The 24,435-nt window shown below is 39.4% G+C and overlaps 1 protein-coding gene across 5 annotated transcripts in view; it reads left to right on the top strand.

Annotated features, from left to right (window-relative positions):
* The window catches only part of RAPGEF4 (Rap guanine nucleotide exchange factor 4), a 322,973-nt gene that overhangs the window by 209,889 nt on the left and 88,649 nt on the right, over positions 1-24,435 (top strand). For 3 of the 5 annotated variants that reach the window (XM_032292934.1, XM_032292937.1, XM_032292939.1), the window contains 2 exons: positions 20,337-20,390; positions 20,698-20,804. In XM_032292934.1, the coding sequence (XP_032148825.1) occupies positions 20,337-20,390; positions 20,698-20,804 (161 nt within the window). The remainder of the gene's footprint in view (positions 1-20,336; positions 20,391-20,697; positions 20,805-24,435) is intronic. The other 2 variants (XM_032292936.1, XM_032292938.1) reach the window with 1 other exon arrangement.

The raw sequence follows: 24,435 nt of genomic DNA, 5'->3' as shown, positions 1-24,435 counted from the left end.
TTCTCTGAAAACAGGCTGATCTTATAGTGATTAACCCCAGTCTGACTGAAAGCTTTAATCAAGGGGCTGTTGTAGCTGTGTCATATGCAACCTAACATTTCTCCTTTCTCGAAGAGATACCGTGAAAATCTGCCCTGAGGGTGAGCTATAATCCTCATCATGCTTCCAAAAAAAAATTATGTCCACAGTTTAAGTTCCTAGTCAATAAAAGAACACAATAACATTTGATTCCTTCTCATTGTACTTGCAGATGTTGCAAGTATGTCTAAAGCCTTTCAAATTACTTAGAATTAAAAAAAAAAAAAAAAAACTGTGACCTCCAGGTAGAAATGCCAGGTTTCTAAAGTACACATGAGCTTCCATCAGCTTATTATTTCCCCAGTAATAGTAAGGCTTTAAAATGTGGGGTTTTTTCTTCTTATACACGTTCTTAGAAATTAGAAAAATACAGAAAGGGATAGGGAGGAAAATATGAGTGAAGTCAAATTTTAGAGTTTAATATATCACGCTACTTATTTCTTTGGGCTTTTAGAATACTGTTGGCATATCGAATTGAAACCATCATCTGTACGAGGGCAACTTGATGATAAAAGAAAACAAAACTGTTTAGGGAACCTGCTTTATGAAACTGATGTGAAATGAACTTGATATTTTATGTAGTATGCTGCTTTCTTGATTTGCTTCCATATTTTATATGATATACTTTTAGGACTTTGATCATCTTTGATTTGATGAACTCTGCAAAGGCTTAAAAGGTTTCTTGAAAACATTAATAGGTTTTTGCTATTCCAGGAACTTTGCCAAACCTAAATCAAATATACTACTGCTCTCAGGTTTTTGAGTCCTTAAAGGTTATCAGAATTATTTATTTGTATATTCTTGTCCTGTATTTGTACTAAAATTATGTTCATTGTAGCTTTAGCCTACTAGATTGCTTGAGGTAGAAAAAAATCTTTTAAAATTTTCAATCAGTACAGACACATACACCCACATGCAGAGGACTATACATAAGTCAATTGAGTGCATTATTTTTAATTCAAAGTGTGAGGCAAAGACCTCTTTCTTTCATGGTAATTATTTTACCTTTCCCAACTGGGAATTACTATGCTATTAAAATAATGGCCTAAGGCAGTTTACATAGCATGCATTTAAATACTAAGAGAATGCATTTATGTTTTCCTGTTGGAAATTTTTGTCTTAATTGATCTATTTCTTCCACATTAATATGTATTAGTCATAATAAAGACACTGGTTATGTTCAAGCAGCCAAAGATAGACCACTTTTCCAAAAGTTTATTCAGAAGAAATATCTCATCCAAAGTTACCTTCAATGCAAGCTTCACAATTTGTCAATATGCATTCGGAACCATAATCCATGGCCTGAGTTTTCTACTTTAGGGAATTGACTCTGAGATGATAATCCCAAATATGAGTGGGTAAGGGCAACTTCTGGCCTAACTTCATAGCGTATTAATACTACAAATTATTAACAACTTAAAGGCACATTGACAAAAAAAATTGTTTAATTTTGCCATATACATTTAAAGGAATTTCGGTGGTTACAAAGGGTTTATAGTAACATGTAAAATTGCTTATAATTTAGCATTGTGTGAAAAGGAAAGATACAAAATTTTATGTAGAGTATGATTACACTTCAATTAAAAATAAAACAAAATCCACACTTAGAAAGCGGGGGCTGAATATTAATATTCCAAAATGTTAATCACAATTATCTTTGAGTGGTTGGTATTGGAAGATTAAACGTTTTTTGTTCTGTTTGTTTTTTTGAGACAGACTCTTGCTGTGTCGCCAGGTGCCAGGCTGGAGTGCAGTGGTGCAATCTCGGCTCTCTGCAAACTCCACCTCCCGGGTTCAAGCAATTCTTCTGTCAGCCTCCCGAGTAGCTGGGACTATAGGCGCATGCCACCACGCCCAGCCAATTTTTGTATTTTTAGTAGAGATGGGCTTTCACTATGTTGGCCAGGATGGTCTCAATCTCTTGACAACCTGATCCACCCGCCTAGGCCTCCCAAAGTGCTGGGATTACAGGCGTAAGCTACCGTGCCTGGCCCGGATTAAACTTTTTTATACTTTCCAATGAGCATGCATTATTTTGTAATGGAAAATAGGAAAAGGTAAAAACCTATACCTGAGTATATGCCTTTACTACAATTGATAATCTGACTCTCTGTGTCTATTCTTAACAATGGTGAATTTTTATCATTACATATATTGTCTTTCTACACCTTCTCTCACCTCCTCCCAACTCCAGCTGTAAGCTACAGCCAAACTAGGGGACTCACAATGCCTTAAACTCCTGCAGGTATGACTTTAGCCCCAGCCTGCAATCCCATTCTGCTCCCTCACCTCACTATCAAACCCTGTTCATCCTAAAGATCCTGTTCAAATCCTACCTTCTCTGGGAAGATTCCTTGAACCACCCTGGACAACCATTGCCCTTCCCTTCTTCTTCCCCAACACAAACCTTCTGCCCCTATAAAATACTTGTGTATTTGTAAAAGGGTTCTGCTGGGTGTGTCATTCATCTGTTTGGGCCAGCCAACAGATGAGGTGTGAGCGTCCCTCTGACCTTGGGAAGCCCCACCTGCCTATGTATCAGTGCTGACACTGACAGCTGCCAAGTGGGTGAGGACTGCCTATAAAACTGTATGCATTTTCTGACTGTTCATTACCTTAACTTAAAAAGTCAACTGTAGAGATTTTGCAACATGTGTCATTAAATGTGCTTCACTTATTTTGAATTTAATATATTGCCTAAAAGTATTTGTGAGAATTTCTGAGACTTGACATTCAGTTTGTACCTCCAGAAGCCTGTAGTTGGTTATTGGCGACTATCTGTTGTTTTGTTAAGACTCAATCACTGGGCTTCCTAAGTGTTAAATCTAGGAAGAACGTGATCATGTTATATTTGCAATGAAACCTGTGAATAAATAGAATACATTAATATTTTATTAATACCATGATCTGCTAGGAAAATATATGCTTTGGCAGGTATAGCTAGTATTTCAATAAAAGAGCTGTAAAACATTTAATAACATACAGACTTCAATACTTTTTGGTTTTGATTTTTCATGTGTTTACATATTTTTGAGGGTGGTGTTGGTGTTTTTGTTTTGGTTTTTTTTGAGATGGAGTCTTGCTCTGTTACCAGGCTGGAGTGCAGTGGCACAATCTCAGCTCACTGGGTTCAAGGGATTCTTCCACCCTAGCCTCCCGGGTAGCTGGGATCACAGGGGCATGCCACCATGCCCGGCTAATTTTTTTGTATTTTTAGTAGAGATGGGGTTTCACCATGTTCGCCAGGATGGTCTCGATCTCTCGATCTCTTACCTCGTGATCCACCCCCCTCAGTCTCCCAAAGTGCTGGGATTACAGGTGTCAGCCACCACGCCCGGCCATTGTTGGTGTTTTAAGTAATAGATATTTGACATTTGCAATCAGTATTCTTAGACATTTCCAGAATTGCTGAATGAATGAATATTACTAAAAATGCTGCGTGCTCTGCTAGGCTCACTCTCTAGCCCGGTGACCTCCTCCTGAAGACTCCTCTCTGTGGAAGGTGGTGGTGGTAACATATTTTTCTGGGTGTCTTTCATGCATACAAGCATATATGCATTCTCTTTTATCCTTTGAGTCACTCTCAAGGGAAAATTGCTGCATGTCGGGCTGTAGATCAGGATGACATATGACTAAGTGCTACTCAAATGTTTTTATGAATTTCAAAATTCTGAGGCTTCCCTTACCTTTTTGTATGCCTCATCTGTATAATGGAGGGTTGGTAAGTACTTTCTTAAATGTTTTTGATGAGAAGTTCTAAGTCAGGCTTTTTATTCTAAGTTTTCATTAAAGCATAGCATATACATGTAAAAAAAAAGTGCACACATCATTTAGGTGAGTACATTTTCACAAATACAGTCATATAAATGGCATTTAGATCAAGAAGCAGAATGGCACCATCACCCCAGGAGCCTACCTCACATTTCCTTCTAGCCACTCCCCAGTATCCTGCCTTCTAAGAATATAATAATCTGTTTTATACTTTATATCAGTGAAATCATCTAGTGTATGCCTTTTGTATCCAGCTTCTCTCATTCAGCATTTAGTTTATGAGATTTACCCACATTGTTGTATGCAGGTGTGAATTGTTTTCTCTCATTCCATTATGGGACTATACGATGTATTGTTCATCCTGCTGGTGGTGGGCTATGACTAGCACTGCTCTGAACGTTTTTGTGTGTGTCCTTTAGTGAGTGTTTATACACATTTTTGTTGAGCTTTTATGTAGCAATAGATTTCTGAGGTGTGAGGAATACGCTTATTCAGATTTAGGTTCTATATATGTACTTCTGGAAGTCCATTAACCTCTGAGATTATAAGCACAATTTTATATATATGTATGTTCACCTTGGAGATCTGTAACTTTTAGGTAATTCTCAGAAGTGTTCTAAAAACAGTCAGAAATACTTATCAAAACAATGAAGACTCAAAACTGGTTTTGTATCTATCAAGGGAAAAATAAGAGGAAGTCAAGATGATGGAGAAGAATGTTTTCAGGCTCCAGAAAAATCTGTTTTCTAGAACTTCCTTGATCTAAAGTAAATATAAAGGTGTCCACTTGAAATTAACGTGTCTTCCCATGGAATACTATGCAGCCATAAAAAAGAATGAGATCCTGTCCTTTGCAGGAGCATGAATGGAGCTAGAGGCCATGATCCTTAGCAAATTAATTCAGGAACAGAAAACTAACTACTGCATGTTCTCATTTATAAGTAGGAGCTAAATAATGAGAGCACATGGATACATACAGAGGAACAACACACACTGGGCCCTGTTTTAGGGTAGAGGGTAGGATGAGGGAGGCAGGAAAAACAACTAATGGGTACTGGGTTTAATACATGTGTAACAAAATACTCTGTACAACAAACTCCCATGACACAGTTTACCTACATAACAAACCTGTACATGTACCCCTGAACTTAAACGTTTTTAAAAAGAAAGAAATGAATGTATCTTCTGTCCAATCTAAAATATCCTAGTACAGATTTGAACTGCAGAGAAATGTTATTCTTAGGAAGGAAAAAACAAAAGTAAAATAGTTCACAAAGTAATTTCCAATATCCAACAAACTTAGCCTCTTGATATCTAACCGTGAAGAGCAAAACTGGAATTTCAGAAACGAAAAGAGGAAAAATTCTTTTCATTCTTTTCATGCCACTTCCAGCTAAAAACTCCTCAGAGATTTCTCTACATGTTAATCAAATAAATATCTAATGAACAATCTCTATGCACAAAGCACCACAGGTATTCTGAGATAACAAAGAAACAATTTTTTTATTTTAAGGACTTCATGTAGTACTTGGAGAAACAGCTGTATCAATAGCTGTGCTATAAACAATAAAATATGTACAATAATGGAGATTCAGGAAGTGCAGAGAGGTCCTGAGGGTGCACTCAGGATATGACTAGTGTCTGGTGGAAATATGTGCCATAGATCTCTCAAAATCAAGAAAATCCGGAATACCCTTACCTGATCACTAGTCTCCCTTTCAGTTGTTTCATCTGATGCGTTGATTATGAATCTTCAAAGCACCAAGGATGAGAAAAGTTACCTGTAGTGTGCTATATTTTTTGGAAGCAGTTGCTATAGCTTCTCAGATTGTTTCAGTGGGTGTGTCTCTAATTGAGCCAATCTCATTTTTAAACGTCTTGTAACCCAAACCTAGGATCGTAATTAATTTAGCATCATTTACCAGAATAGTCTCCTTTGAACTCTAACAAATCAGCTGCATACAACAGATGACATTCTCTGGTGTCCATGGAATAAACTGACGTTTGTGCACGTATTTTTATTCAAACTATAATTACATAACATGGTAAATCATTAAATGTTATTATATATAGGATGTTATTGCAAATTTATTACTGTGACATCGTTTTAAGGATGAATCTGCTGTATGCCCAATGGATTTGAGAGAATACTTCCAAAGTTTTAAGAAATGGAAACTTGCCTTTCTGTCAGGGTATCTAAGATAGCTGTAATCTCATTATATGTTATAAATTTTAAATATGCATGCTTGTAACATTTATCAATTTGTTCTCTATACTCAGGTTTTAACCTCCTAGGCTATTAGCCACTTCTTCTGCTTTTCTGGTCGGAAGAGAATGCTAACTTTGATTGGGATTTTTCAAATGTTAGAAATCTGGTCTTCCTGAACACAATTAAAGCCCAAGCTTGTGACCCAAACTCTGCCATCCTTTACAGAATCCAATTCCTTGATGAGGGCGGTAGGGGAGGGGCTGGGCTTCCGGGGTCCAGTGTGTGCCGTTTGGGCATCTCAGTGGTGCCCAGTGGCAGGGGCTGTAGGGCTTGGCCAAGGTGGCCTGCAGTGTGCTTTGGACCTTGTTCCTGGCCGTGTCATCCCCACTTCCTCTCTGTGGCTCTTTCAGAGATTCTCTGAGTTTATTATCCATTAATAAAATATCCATTAATAAATTTTTATTATCTATTAATAAAATTTCCTGTTCTGCCTGAACTAGTTAGAATAAGGATAAGGATTGATACATTCAGCAAATACTATTGAAATTTAGATTCACATGTAAACATTTTCCTTTATTTTCAAATACTAATTTCATAAATATGGAATGTGATTATTTTCCTCATTCTCTTAGGAGAGTAATGTAAGGATTATGTTGTGTTTTATTTATTCTTGGAAACCTTATGAAATGTTTATATAATGAACTTGGTTGAGATAGTTTATTTGTAATTTAGAAAGTTTGAAGTGTGTTATTTGTGAATATTAAGTATATTATTCAAATACTCATAGAGGCCAAATGCATTTTCTTTAATAAATTGTTAACTATTTGATTTTCCTGTAAGATATATGAGTATTCCAAAAATAAAGACAGATGTGGTTATACAATAATTCCTTTAACTGGAAAACATACTGACTTATTTAGATAACATAAACATTGTTAGGGTGATGACCTTATGGTTATATTGACTAGATCCACTCTTTAGGAAATGCTCACATGTTAGTAAGGATTATGAAGTTATGGATCCATAGGGTGGTACTGATACTCATCCAATTCTTCGATGCTCAAAATGTGACTCCCACACCAGCAGCATCAACACCACTTGTCAGATATGAAGAATCTTAGGTCACATCTCAGACCAACATAACCAAAATCTGCATTTTAATGAGATCCCTGTGGGCTTCATACAGACATTAAAATTTGCAAAGCTCTGATTTTGTGCATCGTTTTGTCAGACACAAAACCCAGTCCATGTTAAAAAATGAAAGGCTAGGAAGAGGGGGATTACTTAGTATTCCTCTCTGTCAGTAAGTTTCTACTCAATTGCAACTCATTGAACCCAACTCTTCACACCACAGTGCAGTGACAGTAGCCAATCAGTTTGCTCCCCACACCCCTTCATACACCTAAACACGTAAGTTACTCTCAGGTTTCTCTTTGGTTACCAACAATGAAGTTGGCTAGAATGAATGAATCAATGAAGAAATTCTTCCATTCATTCAATAAATCCTTGAGTAGTTCTGTATGCCAAGAGTTGGAGTAAAACAGTGAGCCAAACAAGGTTTTTGTCTTCATGGAGCTAACATTTCAGTACAGAAAACAGGTAAAAACAAACATAGTATGTCAAGTGTGATAAATGCTATAGTGAGAGGGGTAAAGAGTACCAGATTTGGGGCAGGGATGCAATATCCTATAAAATGGACAGAGCAGGCCTCTCCAAAAGGTGTGTTTGAGGAGAGACCTGAAAGAAGTGAGGATGTGAGCCATGGGGCTGTCTGGGAAGAGTGTGTCCAGGCAAAAGGAAGAAAGGGTGTGGCCTGAGCAGAGGGCTACAGAGCAGAGATAAGATGGGAGGTGGCAAGGAGACAGACAGTTACACTGTCCACTCTAGAGTTTGGCTTTCACTGGGAGTGCCAAGAGAAGCCATTGGAGGGCTTGGGGCAGAGCAACATGATCAGATCCATGTTTTCATAGGATCATCTGGCTGTGGGGTTGCTGATGTTGGGCGGGGATGGCAGGGGATGGAAGCATACACAGCTCCTAGGATAGGATTGTGATCTCTAGACATGGGATTACCAAGGCTTGGATAAAACACAAGTGGCTATGGAACACTTGAGAGGCAGTGAATGCAATTTAGGAACAGAATTTAAAATGTTTAATTAAAATTCCAGCTGGGCGTGGTGGTTTACATCTGTAATCCCAGCACTTTGGGAGGCCAAGGCAAGAGGATTGCTTGAGGCCAGGAGTTCAAGACCAGCCTGAACAACATAATGAGACCCTATCTCAAAAGAAAGAAAGAAAAGAAAGAAAAAAAAGAAAGAAAGAAAGAGGAAGGAAGAAGGGAGGGAGGGAGGGAAGGAGGGAAGGAGGGTAGGAAGGTGGGAAGGAGGGTAGGAAGGTAGGAAGGAAGGAAGGAAGGAAGGAAGGAAGGAAGGAAGGAAGGAAGGAATGAATTAGCCTGTTGTGGTTGCACATGTGTATAGTCTAGCTATTTGGGAGACTGAAGCAGGAGGATCACTTGAACCTGGAAATTTGAGGTTGCAGTGAGCTGTGATTGTGCCATTGCCCTCTGACTTGGGTGACAGAGTGAGACTCTGTCTCAGAAAAAAAAAGAAAAGAAAATAAAAGAAAAGAAAATGCCCCATAAATAATAATGAGCCACTGGCCTTTATTTCCTCTCAATATGGTACAGTGTTGGGCAGATAGGCGGTGCTTAATAAGAAATTCATGGATTAATGACAAGAATATTTCTCTGGCCTCTTCTAGCCCTAAAACATCCATGATTTTATACACCTAAGACAGTTCTGGTCTTTTCCAGTGTCTTCTACCTTTCCACTACGTTTAGTATTTTGACAACTTTTTAGACAAGTAGGTCATCCATTGTACAGTCATGTGTCCCTTAACCATAGGAATACATTCTTAGAAAAGCATCATTAGGCATTTAGTCATTGTGCGAGCATCCTAGGGTACTTACACAAACCTAGACTGTATAACCTACTACACACCTAGGCTATGTGGTGTAGCCTATTGCTCCTAGGCTACAAACCTGTAGTAGCATATTACTGTACTAAATACTCTAGGCAATTGTGACATAGTGATAAGTTTTTGTGTATTTGTGTATCTGAAAATATCTAAACATAGAAAAGGTAATATGTTGCATTACAATGTCATGATGGCGAGGACTTCACGAGGTGATAGGGATTTTTCAGCTCCATTAAAATCTTACGGTACTGTCATTGTATATACAACTTGGTTCATCATTGACTGGGATGTCATTATGGGGCACGTAGCTGTATTTTAGCAAATGTTTCATGGGCTCTGAGAAACACTAAAATGCCAGAAAAATAACATGTACTCTGATTTCCAGTGTCCTGTCTCAACTGACTGCTTTCCTTTGATATTTAAACCTGTGTAGTAAAGTAGAATTTTGGAAGATGGCCAATGTATTCTATGCAAAATATTAAAGACCCATTATAAAATATATGCTACCATAATTATTACAACTTTTCTCTTTTTACAGAATCATACAAGAAATAATATAGCACATTCCCATTGTAAACAATTTCAATTTAGAAGTCCACAGAGAAAAGTGTACTTTTCCACCACCACCTGTAACCATTGGCAGCCCCACACATCTCCCACTTCCTTTCTTGTTCATAATTTGTTGTTTCTTTTTAAATCCTTTCTGTATGCATTTACACACATGGTAATGACATATCTGTATATATGTCTAGTTTTTATATAAGTTTTAACATGTTTTATGTGTTTTTCTACTTGCTCTAAGACCTGCTTTTTAAATTCAAGTCTTGGATATCTTTACACATTAATAAATACATTATAAGGATGTCTCAATTTTGAATGGCTGTAGAATTCTGTACCCATAAGTTTGGTCAGGTTTAGATTCTGTTTCTTTGGGAAGACTATAAATGATGTTGTTATTTTTCATCATGTGGAACATAATGTCAGGTTGATTTTTTTTTTAACATATTAGCAGCTGTTGATGCTCAATACCTAAATGCATTAATTCATAGGAGTTGCAAAATGGTGGCTAGGCACAGTGACTCATTCCTGTAATCTCAGCACTTTGGGAGGCCGAGGGGGGCGGATCATGAGGTCAGGAGATCGGGACCATCTTGGCCAACATGGTGAAACCTCAGTTCTACTAAAATACAAAAAAATTAGCTGGATGTGGTGATGCATGCCTGTAGTCCCAGATACTTGGGAGGCTGAGGCAGGGGAATCACTTGAACTCAGGAGGTGGAGGTTGCTGAGATTGTGCCACTGTACTCCAGCCTGGCAACAGAGCAAGACTCTATCTCAAAAAAAAAAAGAAAAAAAAGTTGCAAAATGGCAAAGTTTTAAGTCAATTGTTTCAATTCATCCATTTGCTGAAATAATTTCGTAAGGAGATGCTTACCCTCATCTAGTATCTAGGTATCCAGTGGTACAGTTCATATAGGAAAGGCAGGATGATCTTTCCCTGTATGTGCCCAGTTTGTAAGATGATGAATTCGTTCCCTCTCATTATGAGAAGGTAACCAATTTGAATTTCTTGCCAATATTATTATAAACTCATAGACTTGAACATATTTGATGGGCTTCAATCCATTATAATTGTTACTGAAGTTTACATTGTTATACTTACTAAAGTTTAAATTGTTCTGAGTCCTTTTTGTCATAACTTTGTAGTCTTTGATAGCTTCTTTGTATGACAAGAGACTGCAGGCTCATCTTACACATTTCCTGCCCCTGGAGTCAATATTTCTCCCAAGAAGCCTTGATATCTTTGTGTGGGAATGATATTTCACAACTCAAGATATTCATTGCTTCTGCTTTGGTGATTGCTTTGAAGCTATATACATATTCTTTTGCAGTGAGAATCCTGGGTTTTCAAGGATACAGGGATAATAAAATTAGAATATCCTATAATTTTTCATTTGCTTTTTCCTTCATTATGTACATAGTAGATTCGGGTTAACAATGCTAAAGGTCTATCAATAAAAGCTTGTTAAATAAGTTATGGTATATACTATGCAACTACCAAAAGGTGCATGTAATTTTTAAAAAGGATGAGGTAGCGCTTTATAGTCTGGTATGAAAAGATCTCTAAGGTCGGGTGCAGTGGCTCATGCCTGTAATCCCAGCAATTTGGAAGGCCTAGGCAGGTGGATCACTTGAGGCCAGGAGTTTGAGACCAGCCTGACCAACATGGTGAAACCCCATCTCTACAAAAAATACAAAAACTAGCCAGGTGTAGTGGTATGCACCTATAATCCCAGCTACTCAGGAAGCTGAGGCAGGAGAATTGCTTGAACCCAGGAGGCAGAGGTTGCAGTGAGCTGAGATGGCACCACTGCACTCCAGCCTGGGCGACAGAGTGAGACTCTGTCTCAAAAAGGCAGAAAGAAAGAAAAGAAAAGAAAGAAAGAGAGAGAGAGAAAAAAAAAGAAAAGATCTCTAAAATACATTGTTAAGTGAAAAAACAAGGTTCAGACCAATGTGTATACCATTCATGCAGGAGAGGAGCTGGAGGTGGAATACAGACAGATATTGGTTTGTATCTGACAGTTACTTTACCATCTTCAGCACAAGAGCTTTTTCTAAAATGTGCCGTGGCAAACCGTTTGCCTGCCTTTGGAACATATACCCAGCAGGAGTCTGACCCCCTGACTTGAGAGAAAGTAGAATTTCAACCACAGCCTTTCTATATTTATTCTGTGTTAAAATATTGTTAGTGTTAAAACTTTCAGTATTCACCATTCCTGGGTTTAAATTTGAGATTATAAAGGGAAACATCATAGTGTTCCAGCCCTTTTGCTAATAAGTGCCAAACCATGAAAGTTGCAATAATTGAACCATGTCTTCAAAATCTTACATTTGTTTTAGTTCCCAAAAGCCCTCAACACACTATTCCCAAATTTGGAATTGTTGTCAGAATTTCTTGTATTGAAAACAAGGGTGAATGATGAGGCCAAGGCTCAGGTTTGTAAAAGCAGGAGGAAACAGAGGTTGAGGAATTATTTTCAGAGTTTATGTTTCCATAAAAATCACAGTTGTAAGGGGAGACACACCGTAATGGGCAGCGGCCTCGGTGGAATGTTATGGTTGGCTTGTGAACATCTCTTCGCTTCTGCTACTCAAATGCAGATTTCATAGTAATATGTTGGCATTGCCGTTATGAGAAAATCTAGGCCCAATCAAGCCAATTTGTAAGGTGAACCACTTTGTAAGATCTCAAGGAGAACCATTCTTACTGGTAAGAACAGATACCTCCCTAAAGTCACCATTTCATTTTTTGCCTCCAAATATCTGGCTTAGGAGTGTAGATGTAGATATACCTCCTAGAAAGCAAACACTCAGAAGATCCTGTATATTAAAAGAAAGATTACTCTCTAATTGAAGCTGTCTCTCTCCACTAGAAGAACTCAAGAAACAATCATATACTCTAAGTTAGGGTTTGAAAGAATCATTCTAAAAACATGCCATCTTGCAGCACTGTATTAGGGTATGTCACAGAGAAACTTGAACCATTTGCTAGCACCTGCTAAGAGCAGTGTTCCCAGACTAGTTGATGGGGGCGTCTGGGCAGCCCTCTTCCTGGAAGCACTTCCTTCGTCCAGTTTTACAGACTCAGCATGCAGTCTTCTATATTCTTCAGTCTCTTCTTATAGTCAGATGCAAATGGTCAGACTGCAGCCTGAGACCACACTGTAGGCTTCAGTGACCCTGATTTGTAAGCCATTTAAAATATATATATATATGTATATGTTTTTTATCTATTATAGATACTTTACATCTGTGTAATATATATTTATATCTATTATATATTATATATTTTATATATAATATTTATCTCTATATGATTCTATATATATCATTATATCTATGTACATATAGAGATAATATATAAAATATGTAATACATATAACAAACAACTCATATATTTATATATGTAATATATAATTTCAGTTATTTGTTATATTTTAAATCAACCCGAATAACTCTCTAAAGAGAGAGAAACAGAGAGAGAGAGAATATTTCAACTCAGTGAAATATACACATGAAGTAATCCCCTTCCCCCACTGACCACTGTTAACTCTGTTGAGTCGAATGCTTTCTTTCTCTCTGGTACTTAGCAACCATAAAAACACCTCAGTCTTAATCCACAAATGTTTTATCACTTTGGGTCCTGAAAATGTTATTTCAGCTATTAAAGATTAGTCATGTGCATGTTTTAAATGTTCAGCTCTTGTTGGAGTTGAATCCCTGAAGAGCCTGGGCCCGTGGTCCCAGCATTCGGTGGGGTGGGGGTGTGAGGGTGAGATCCGCCTCTCCCGCTCCCGCCTATCTCTACTCGCAGTTCTCTGCCACTAGTGTTTGAAGGGGAGGGAAAGAAAACATTTATTCTTTTGACTAGTCAAGACAAATTTTTCCCTGGTGGAAAAATTTGGACTGGTGGGCTGGAGTGGCTAGAGTCAGAGAAAACCTTACCCCATGAGATAAGACACTCCTAAAGTCTTTTCCCTAGAGAGGCTGCCTTTATTATGGGGAAAGCTGTGGGTGTATTTCATGATAATAGTGCTTTCCCTCTCCTTGTCAGAGCCACAGGGAGGCCGCCCGGCTCTTTTTTTTTTTTTTTGGCTCTTCATGAGGAGTTGAAGTAGGTAAAACTGGTGGGGTTGAAGTAGGTAAAATTCACGAAGTGTGAGGGGCCACCTAAAAATGGCCCATCCTCAGGAGTGTCTCACTGTCAAGCTAACCCACATTCAGCTTCCAGCAATTTGTCAAAAGTATCATTTAGGGCCGGGCGCGGTGGCTCAAGCCTGTAATCCCAGCACTTTGGGAGGCCGAGGCGGGTGGATCACGAGGTCAAGAGATCAAGACCATCCTGGTCAACATGGTGAAACCCCGTCTCTATTAAAAATACAAAAAATTAGCTGGGCATGGTGGTGCGTGCCTGTAATCCCAGCTACTCAGGAGGCTGAGGCAGGAGAATTACCTGAACCCAGGAGGCGGAGGTTGCGGTGAGCCAAGATCGCGCCATTGCACTCCAGCCTGGGTAACATGAGTGAAACTCCGTCTCAAAAAAAAAAAAAAAAAAGTATCATTTAAGTATTCTTACCAGTTTATGGTTTCCAGGTGAGCAGATCTCTCAATGAGGACTCTGGATTCCCCTGTCTCCCCAGATTTCTGGGTGGCAATTTGCTTTGCACCCTCAATTCTCTGAGGAGCCCAAGAGCAATCATTATTTTCACTTTGCTCAGCTTTTTCTTGGACACAAGTGACAACTTTCAAGCTCTTTACAAGAGAAAGCTGAAACTGGAAATTTCTAAGTCAATTTTGAATTTAGGGGAAATGACTTGGGGAGGAAAAAGAAGCCTTCAAATGGAAACCAAGGAAGGCTCTAGATGATTTTTCCATTATTTCACAAATGGAAAAACTTACAGAGTTAATTCAGAGTGGTGAAATCTGCCTATGAGTCTGACTTAGTCCTTATTTTAATTTCATCTGGGCGGCCCCGAAGAGTGATGACATTGTTGATAATTATTGCAAGAATGAGACATACATTTCAAAGATCTTAGCTATATTATTCCAAAATGCCAAAACAAGAGAATATAGCTCCTAAAAAGTATATCATTTTCACTAAAAAAACTAAATATTGTTCTCTACCTCCTAGAGATGTCCTCAGCTGAAATAAGAAAAGGGGAATTTGAAATCCGAAATGTTGCAGCATTTATTTCACTCCTATTGTCTTAAAACTGTTTAACTCATAGAAGTTTTGCTTTTTCAACAAGATGAAGCCCATTTTGGCCAGGTAGCTTATCAGAGTCTCCTTTAGCCTCTCACACTGCTCTGCACACAAGAGACCTTCATGAAATCCTTGCATCAGACTGGATGTGGACTTGCCTGACTTTTTACCGCACTGGGTTGGCAGGAGTTTTGTCTCCATCTTGCTCGTCATTCTTGTCTCTTGATTTAAAATGCTGTGTCTTGCAAAAGGCTTCTGTGAGCAAGTAGTTGAGGAAAAAGAATTACCCCCTTTCAAAAGGGTCTGAATATGGTCTTTCGTGAGGCCTATTACAGTACCTTATACTTCATTATAATCTACCGGGGAGTTATTGTGCATCTTGTAATGGAGGCTAAATTCATATTTTTCATTCACCTGATTAGTATTTCTGCATTGGCTCTGGTGCCAAAAGGAATATTTTCCCTCTCTGTTTCTCCTTTTCAGTAGTAATATAAACATAATACAAGGCAGTAGAAACAGCATCCGCTTTCCAGAAACAAACAAAAACCAATTACAGTCAGTCCTGAGGGAAGTCTTTCATGGAGAAAGCCAAGAAAAGCAGAGAGAAAGCTGAATGCTTCTGCCTTTATCTGTCCTCCCTGCCTCGCTGCTTTAGGATCACATTGTCACAGCCTTATTTGGATTCTTTCATGCTCAGGTAGGGAGGAAGGATTTTTATCAACATGGGATTGATGTGTCAAAATCTAGAAAATTTCATTGGAGAGGGATCCATGCCTTTTGGGGCTCATTTGTGATATGTGTTTTCTGGCTATAGGGCCAACCATGGGGCAGCCCTAGGAAGCAAACCAAGCAGGCCAAATGCAGCCCCCACTCTGTGATGTCCTACTGTCTGCCTGCCTTGCCTAGAGCTCAGCAGAAAGAGTACCCAGGAGGATATGGTGTGGGGAGTGACAGGGCTGGGTGGCACCTGTGGCAGCCCTGCCAGCCCTCTGGCCACTGTGACTACTCTTCTGTATGGGTCCTGGGCCATTGCTCTCAGATCAACTCTTGCCCTTTGGTTGTGCCTTTGGGCTGGTTTTCTTTCTTTGACTCTCACGGATACTGCAGTGCTGCTTCTTTCCCTCTTGCATTTAACCTAATCATTTATACAATCAAATTCTTTTCCATATTTTTCTGACTTCTAGCTGGAGAGAGATTGGATGCGGGAGGCTCTCACCTCCCTCTCAGCAGTGGCCCCGTGTCATCTCTGTTGGTGGCCATATCTCTAGGGTTCTGGGACACCTGCCAGGATTCCAGTTCCCACCAGGACACCTGGCTCAGACCCTGGTCGTGCTTCCATCTCTCTCACCCTTTGCTTGAGGGCTTCCTGCTTTGCTAATATTGGGACTATGTCTCACAGTGGTCTATTTGGCTTCTCTAATTTCCCTCCCCTGGTGCAGTACTTGCCACATTAAATTCCCTCTGTGGTAAATAAACTGAGTGCTTTCCATCTCCTGGCTGCCCTGGACTGCTACTCCTCTCCCTGGTCAATTTGTCTTAAGCTCTGATGGGACAGTTCCTTAATGCTAAATGTTGTTTTATTGTTACAAAGCTGCTTTTTAAAAAGTTAATTCAGACCAAGCATGATGCAGGATGCTAATGTGTAATCTCAGTAGGTCACTGTGAATATTTACTCCTGGAAATTCATCAGGACAAGTCTGATACCTGATGACCTAGAAGAGCTTAGATGCAATTTTCTCAATGAACTTGAATCAAACAGAACGCAAAAAGAGTGGGCCAAGATGTCTCTAGAAGGAAACTATAGGTAGATGGGGTAATTGTACCAGCAATGGAGACACTGGAGTGGAATACACCTGGAGTCTACTCTCAGCAATTTCAGTTATTGGCTGTGTGAGCACAGGCAAGTCCCTAGGTGTCTCTGGCCTTAGCTGTCTCCGTAAACAATGGGAGTCAGAATACAGCAAGGAGATACGTGTAAAGGAGCATGTGTGGGCAACATGCCCCTAGGGCTGGCTTTCTGTCTTTGTTTCTCACAAATATCATTGTGCTTTTTGTCTTTCATTCTCCTGTTTAACCCAAGAATTCGTAAAATGACATTCTTTCCCTTACTTTTCTGTAGTGCAGCTAAGGTGAAATTCTCAAAAGAAACTTGACTTGAAAGCCAAAGGAAACCAAAAAGAAAGTAAATAAGCTGACACAAAGGCAATAAAGCTACACTTGTAATGCAGGGGTCCCTGAACAGGCATTGGCCAGTGACTATTCCCAGGGGCCTGGCCTGTCTCAAAGCATTTGGCTTCTAAGTGCCAACATAGTTCTGAGAATGTGGTATATTGCCTAACTGAATACAGTGACCCCTTCAAAAACGAACTCCTGTTCCCTCAAAATAAAACCTTTCCTGCTTTCCCCTGCCTGTGTTCCTTGGAGGTTTTATTTAAATAAAGGGACTATCTCCTCCTCAAGGCATCCTCCATTCATCAGGTTATCCCTAAGCCTAAAATCTTTGAGCCAGAAAAGGTTCTGAGAATTCTGCCTTTCAGCAGATGAAATGGCCTCTTGGTCCTGGAACTGGTACTAGGATTATGTTGCTAAAAGACAACTTTGTGTACATTTACCTCTTTAGAAGTTGCAAATCAAAGAAAAGTATCTTGAAGCTTGATACTTACTTGCTTTAGTAACACTTTCTTTTCAAGGTTCCAAGGAACGAAAGGGAGCTGTCCAACAAAATAAAGTTGCCTAGGGACCGCTTGTTAGCATTTTGTTAAAATATAGCCATTTCTGCAGAAACAAATTAAAAATGCAATCTTCAAATAATGTTTCATTGCACCTACCGAAGAACAAACATTTATCCCCAGTCCTCAAGCACGGGCATCTTTTTGACCTTGGCTCTGGCAGCCTCTTAGAGACCACTGCAAAGGAATGTAGATTTTTTCACTGGAAAGAAAAGGTGAACTCAGAAACGAATCCCATACCCATCTACTCTAGGCCACACCTATCTGCATCTCTTTCTTCCAAGACAAGAAGAAATGGCTTTCTAACTATTATTTTCAAGAAACCAGAGGTCTTTACAATTTGATACAGTCAGGGGAAGTCCTAGACTGTAAACCAACCTGTATAATAAAAAGAAGTGAGAGGCTTAAGAACCTGAGAACTCACAACTCAGAAACATGTAGCGTGTTTTAACTGCATGTTTTCAGTGTCCTAGTGTATGATGGTCTCACATGTTTGAGCATTTCTCTAGGTTATAATACCACCAAATAATTCTTGTCTTCTTTGAGGTATCAGGTGCAAATACAGGGACTCTGTGAGCTCACAGTCCCTCTCCATCAGCAGGTCTGCCATAACGGGGCATGGGCTATTTCAGGGCAAAATCAGTCTCTGTTTAAAGCAACTGTTGAATTGAACTAGAGTGATACTTCTTCATCTATGCTGGTTCTAAACTGTATGCTCCTAAAATACTGTAATATTGCTTGACTTCTGTGCTACAGTGATTTCAAGAGGGAAAAAAGGTCTACCAGATGCCAGCAAGGTGATGAAAATGTTTAAATAAGTTAGTTCAGTGAGATTTCAGCCATTCTAAATGCATATGCTGCTATTTTCAAGTTTAGTGTTTTCTCTTTTTCCTTAATTCTATTATAAAGCATAAACATCAACCTAATTGAAACTTATTGTTGATTTAAAAGAAGGTACATATTTACACATGTATATTTGTATTTAGGTGCATACCCTATTACATATTGACTGTTGTTTCCCCCCTTGATTGATTTTTTATTAGGACTAGAGGGAAAACTTATCAATTTATTTTCACCGTAATGGCTTCTGTTTGCAGACGGTAGGGTTTTTGGTACAAAGCATCATAATCTCTATGTCAGTTTTCCATGACTGCTAGAACAAATTACCACAAATGTAGTGGTTTAAAAAACACTTAATAACCTGACAGTGCTGTAGTTTAGAAGTCTGAAATGGGTCGCACTAGGCCCAAATTAAAGTGTCAGCAGGGCTGCGTTCATCTGGAGGTTCTAGGGGAAATCCTCTTTTCATTGTTTTTCTCCTTTTCCTGGAGGCTGCTCTCATTCCTTGGCCGTTGGCCCCTTCTGTCTTCAAAGCCAGCTCTGACTTCTCTGCTTCCCTCTTCCATCTTTTAAGCCTCCTTAAGATTACCTTTGGCCCAGCTAGAAACACCAGGATTATCCCCTTGGTTTGATGCTTAACTTAAACATACCCCTAGAGTCCCTTTTGCTACATAACCTAAAATATTTGAAGGTTCTGGGGATGAGGACATAAACATTTTTTTTCTGTTGGGGGGAGTATTATTCTGCCTACCACAATCTCATAAGAAATAAACGTGCCATCTTTTCTTACCTTCTGGAAGTGGCATAAACAGCATTGTATTGGTGGTTCTGCCACTCTCCTTGACTGGATACATTTTCCTCCATTTGAAATGCCATTACCAGATTACTTCAGTGCAAGAAAACAAAGCGATTTCCTTAAGACTAGAGGGCTTAATGTGTAGCTGTGTGGCAAGTAATTTTTCTGGGATTATGTTCAATACCTCCATCTGAAGCATGTGGTTAATAGGCCAAGTGCTGTGGTTCATGCCTGTAATCCCAGCACTTTAGGAGGCCAAGGCAGAAGGGTCTCTTGAGGCCAGGAGTTCAAGGCCAGCCTGGGCAACATATATAGACACCCATCTCTACAGAAAAAAAAAAAATTAACTGGGTAGGGTAGTGCAAGCCTGTAGTCCTAGGTACTTGGGAGGCTGAGGTGGGTGCATCTCTTGAGCCTGGGAATTCAAGGCTTTCAGCTTGCAGTAAGCTAGGATCACACCACTGCACTTCAGCCTGGGCAACAGAACAAGACTGCATCTACTTAAAAAATAGAATGTAGATAATCACATGCACTTTCTCTAGAGCCTAGAACTGATCTGGAAGTCAAAGAGCCCTGAACTCTGTACACTTTCTTCTACTTTGTAGAAGAAGGAGAAGTGTACTAACTGCCTCAGTGGGCCCTAGGAGCTTGAGTGCATAGATCCACCAATAAGTCTCATTTTAAAATTAAAACTTTACTTCTAAAAATACAAATTGCAGAAAAAATAATCTTAACTACACAAGAGAGAGAAGAAATATCTCATTTCCATCCCATATCAATACTTTATTCCCACCCCTGGAGATAGGTCATTTTAATCTCCATTTATGTTTATCTTGTTTTGCTTTTTCCTCTGCTCTGATGTTTGTTAGGCTTTGAATGGATATTTATTCCATCTTCTCATGAAGCCTACAAACATCTAATCATTCCTATCTATTTGGTTTTTCATTTTTAATAATTTATATTTAAATCTTGGCAAATTGAATGGTCTAATTTTGCCCTTTGAATGCCTATGCATTCAAGTTCTTTAGGCAGAATTTATCTCTTGTTTTTTTTAAATTCTATTTTGAGTTTTTATAAAAATGGATGTTTCTTATTATCCCCCAACCCATAATTTTCTTCAGTGAACTTTTTGTTTAATTTTCTTTTGCTTTAACATTTTATTTTTCAGACACCTCTCATTGAACCTCACGTTCCTCTTCGTCCTGCTAACACCATTACCAAGGTAATGGGCTGTAGGTGGGTTGATGAGCCATCGAGCTAGCTTCTTAAGTACCTCTGGAGGCAGTCTATGTCAGGGCATCACATCAGGAAGCCTCTGATGCATTTTCTAGAGAGAGCGAATATTCAGTGTTTCAGTTCTCAGCATAAACCAGTGACATGTCACATAAGTGAACAAAATAAATGTATTGAGTGAGTTACGTTTTCCAAGCCAGAGTCAGATTGGAAAGTGGTTTAAGGATTTGTTTGGTTTTTTTCCCTTCTATAAACACTTCTTTCTCCTCCCCTCCTTCCACCTGATTAAAATCCAGGTCCCTTCAGAGAAGATCCTCAAGGCTGGAAAAATTTTACGAAATGCCATTCTCTCTCGAGCACCTCACATGATAAGGGATAGAAAATACCACCTAAAGACATACAGGTATGTGTGCTAATTCTAAAGGCAGTGCCCTGCTCACATTCGTGTTTAGGGAAAATGGAACAGAAATGCTTCTCCCTGTTTTTCATGTGGGGGCGGCCCATTTTGTAGTGGCTTCAGGTTCTGGAAGGTTAGGTTTGTCTTAGATCCCAGATTACCTGTGGTTGTTTAATTATCCCGAATATTCCCAGCACCTCCTAAGCTAATTTGCTTGGATATTGGTTTAGTTGTGATGAACAAAGAGGAGAAAAATTTTCTCATTTCTGTTTGCTAGTGACTTTTTGGAAGCCTGGTAGATTTAGATCACATTCAACCAACATTGACTGCACACTTATTTATACTAAAAGACCCGTGCCAGGTATCTTTCAGTGTATTCACCCATTTCATCCATGTAATACTGCCAGACGTGTATGACCATTTTTCAGATAACAAAACTGAGGCTTGGAGAAATTAGCTATGCTTGTCCAAATCACAAATCAAGTGAGTGGCAGGACCAAGATTTAAACCAAGGTTGGTTGATTTCCAGATTCAGTGATCATTTCATTCATTCAGTCATTCACTTATTCTGCAAGTTTAGAACTTACTGGGTGCCGGGCACTATTGTGTTTCAAGCCCTAAGGATACAGCAGTGAACAAAATATGTGAAGTCCTTTACATAGCTTATTTTCTAAGGTAGGATTCCATCCGACCATGCACAACTCTGCATCACATATATATTCATATAGAATATGAATTCCTAACTATAGTTCTCAATGGAGTTAAGAAATGACCAAGATAAAGACTGAGGTTGCATGGTTAGCTGAACATTCTGGGATGACTGAACCATGGTGGGCCAGTTAAGAACTCGAGTCTAATCCTAACTTTTGATTTTATCAATTCAACAAGTGTTTAGGAACTAGAATTGCCAATATGTGGCACACAGCCCTTCACTGTCTCTTCCCAAACCCAGGGTTAGACATGACAGCCCTCTTTCAGCAATCAGTGAGACTGTCTTTCCCATCTAGCCCAGACATGACCTCAGAACCCATCAGCATTGGCATGAGTCAAAACCTATTTGATTCACATGAACCAAATTCATAAGACACACTGAAAATCTAGAATACAAATTTCAAAGTTACCAGAAAGGACGTATGTCTTCTACCAACTTTGACAGAACCTATAAAGGTTCTGGTTCAGGAATTTGAGCATAAATACGTGCTCAGTTAGTTAAATGTGATCTAGATCTGGTACTGTAGGGTTCACCTTAAAGCAAATCTACCGGGTATACATGCCTCCAGATCCAGTTTCCCTCTCAAGGACAGAGATAGAAAAAATACATTGCAGATTCTTCCTCTTCTGATTATTTTTTCTATACTCCATGAAAACTAATACTCTTCTGCTTGCATTTGGCAAGAATATGTTGAAAGACCAAAACTGACAGTGTGTTACATTTAGATGGGCCCCTTGTTGACAGAATTTTGGAAATGAGATGAGACTTGAAGAAGTACCTTAGTCTCATCAGTAGCACATTCCACATAAGACACATTCCATCTCTTAGGAGAGATTGATCACCTAGCCCATTTTATATTGATATTAACTACCTACTATTTTGGATGTTTACATTTGTAAGTCCTCCAACACTGGAAGTTGATTCTTTTTCTAGTCTGTGGCCCTTTTATTAGTCTGTTTTCACACTGCTGTAAAGAACTATCTGAGACTGGGTAATTTATGAAGAAAAATGGTTTAATCAACTCACAGTTCCACAGGCTTAACAGGAAGCATGGCTAGGAGGCCTCAGGAAACTTACAATCATGGGAGAAAGCCAAGGGGAAGCAGGCACATCTTACCATGGCAGAGCAGGAGAGAGAGAGAAGGGGGAGGTGCCATACCCTTTTACATGATCAGATCTTGTGAGAACTCACTATCACAAGAAACGCAAGGGGAAAATTTGCCCCCATGATCCAGTCCCCTCCCACCAGGCCCCTCCCCTGACACATGGGAATTACAATTTGAGATGAGATTTGGGTGGGGACGCAGCCAAACCATATCAGGCCCCCTACACACTGCTGTAATTTTAAGAAAAGTAAAGGTTAAAATCAATCAATCAACCAATGTGTCACATGTCCTCAGAGAGTTCAATGTTTTAAATTCATTCAGGAGATATCAAAGATCTCATATGGTTAAAGGACCTTTTTCTTTTCAAAGCTTCATTCCCGCCCCCCCCGCACCTCCCCAATTTAAGATGTGATTTCGCTTTGCCAAGTATTGACTTGCATTAGGGAAAATTCATTAAAATATGTCATGTTTGATGATAGATAATGGAAACTAGAAGTCAGAAGCCATAATCTCTTCCATGCTCCATCGTACTAAGATTTTAAACCCCTAAAATATATGTGTTATATCTGTTCTACACCCTGTGACACAAATTAGTGATCTGCTGGGAATAACCATTGGGCTCAACTGGAAGCCAGAAGCATGATTTCTTTTTTCTACAGGACACTCTGAGTTCCTTGTCCCAGATCTTATACTTGCCAGTTTCATCCTCTCTCTCCCTCCTGCTCCTCACTCCATTATATTATTGCTGCAGTATTAGGGGGCTGATGCCTCTCCAGGTGCAGCATAACCCCCCGAAGTCACTATCCTAGAGGTCTGCTGTCAATTCTAAATCATTTAGTGATCGTTAATGGAAAGGTTACTTGTGATTCCATCAGCTGCAAGTGGCACAGCGGTGTGTCTTTGTTCCCTATGCTGACTGCAAGATTCTTATACCCTTTGTAAGGACTCATCAGATGCTCTGGGATCATCTTGAGTCTGTGTGTTTTTCTTCGTAAAGACAATCATTGATAAAAAGCCAAATGAAATTGATTTTTGTGTATTTTTACATGATTTTTACCATTAATCAATTCTCAGGAAAGCAACATTCTGGCAGATCTTATGTTTGGTTTAGAATGATTTATAAATAGGTGACTGTAGCCCACTGAAGCTCTAATGTGCAGGTACAGCCTGTAGTAAGGGCAGTCCTGGAAATATAATGGTCTTCCCAGATGTACTGGGAAAGTATTCTGTGAAATATTCTGCGGTGAGGGTCAGCCTCAAATCAAGTAATCCCACGATTTCTCTGATAGATTTCAGAAGTCCAAGATTAAGATGATTAGAACTGGAAAAGGCATTAGAGGCCATCATTTGCTCCTCCTATTTTTTTATTTTTTACAGGCAAGAAAAGTGAGAACCAGAGAGTTGAAACCATGTGGCCAAAGTCACATAGCTAATAAGTAGCAGACCTAGTGCTGTATCTCATGTCTCCTGCCACTTCAAGACTGTTCCCAAAGTGGCACAGCACCATGAGTCTCCTCCAGTTTCAACTAGAGAGGAGCTCCCTAGCCCACGCCCCAGAGGTGGTACCGTCCTTTGCATGGGAGGGGAGGTCACCAGTGACTCAGTCCCAGCTGCAGGCAGCCAGCTGCTCTGTGACTCCCTGCCTTGTTCCATCATCCCTTGGGATTGATCCATTGCTAGGACTTCAAGATTCCATTTCCTCTCTTGAAGCATCATGCCATAGACCCCTGCCCTTCTCTCACCCCATGGGCAGTATCAGTATTTCCTAATATGTGTGTGTGTGTGTGTGTGTGTGTGTGTGTGTGTGTGTGTGTGTGTG

This window comes from Sapajus apella, unplaced genomic scaffold (genome assembly GCF_009761245.1).
Source record: "Sapajus apella isolate SASKATOON/1434 unplaced genomic scaffold, GSC_monkey_1.0 scaffold28, whole genome shotgun sequence".
NCBI lineage: Eukaryota > Metazoa > Chordata > Mammalia > Primates > Cebidae > Sapajus > Sapajus apella.
The sequence above is the reverse complement of the archived record's forward strand: the minus strand, read 5'-3'. Positions and strand labels throughout refer to the sequence as shown.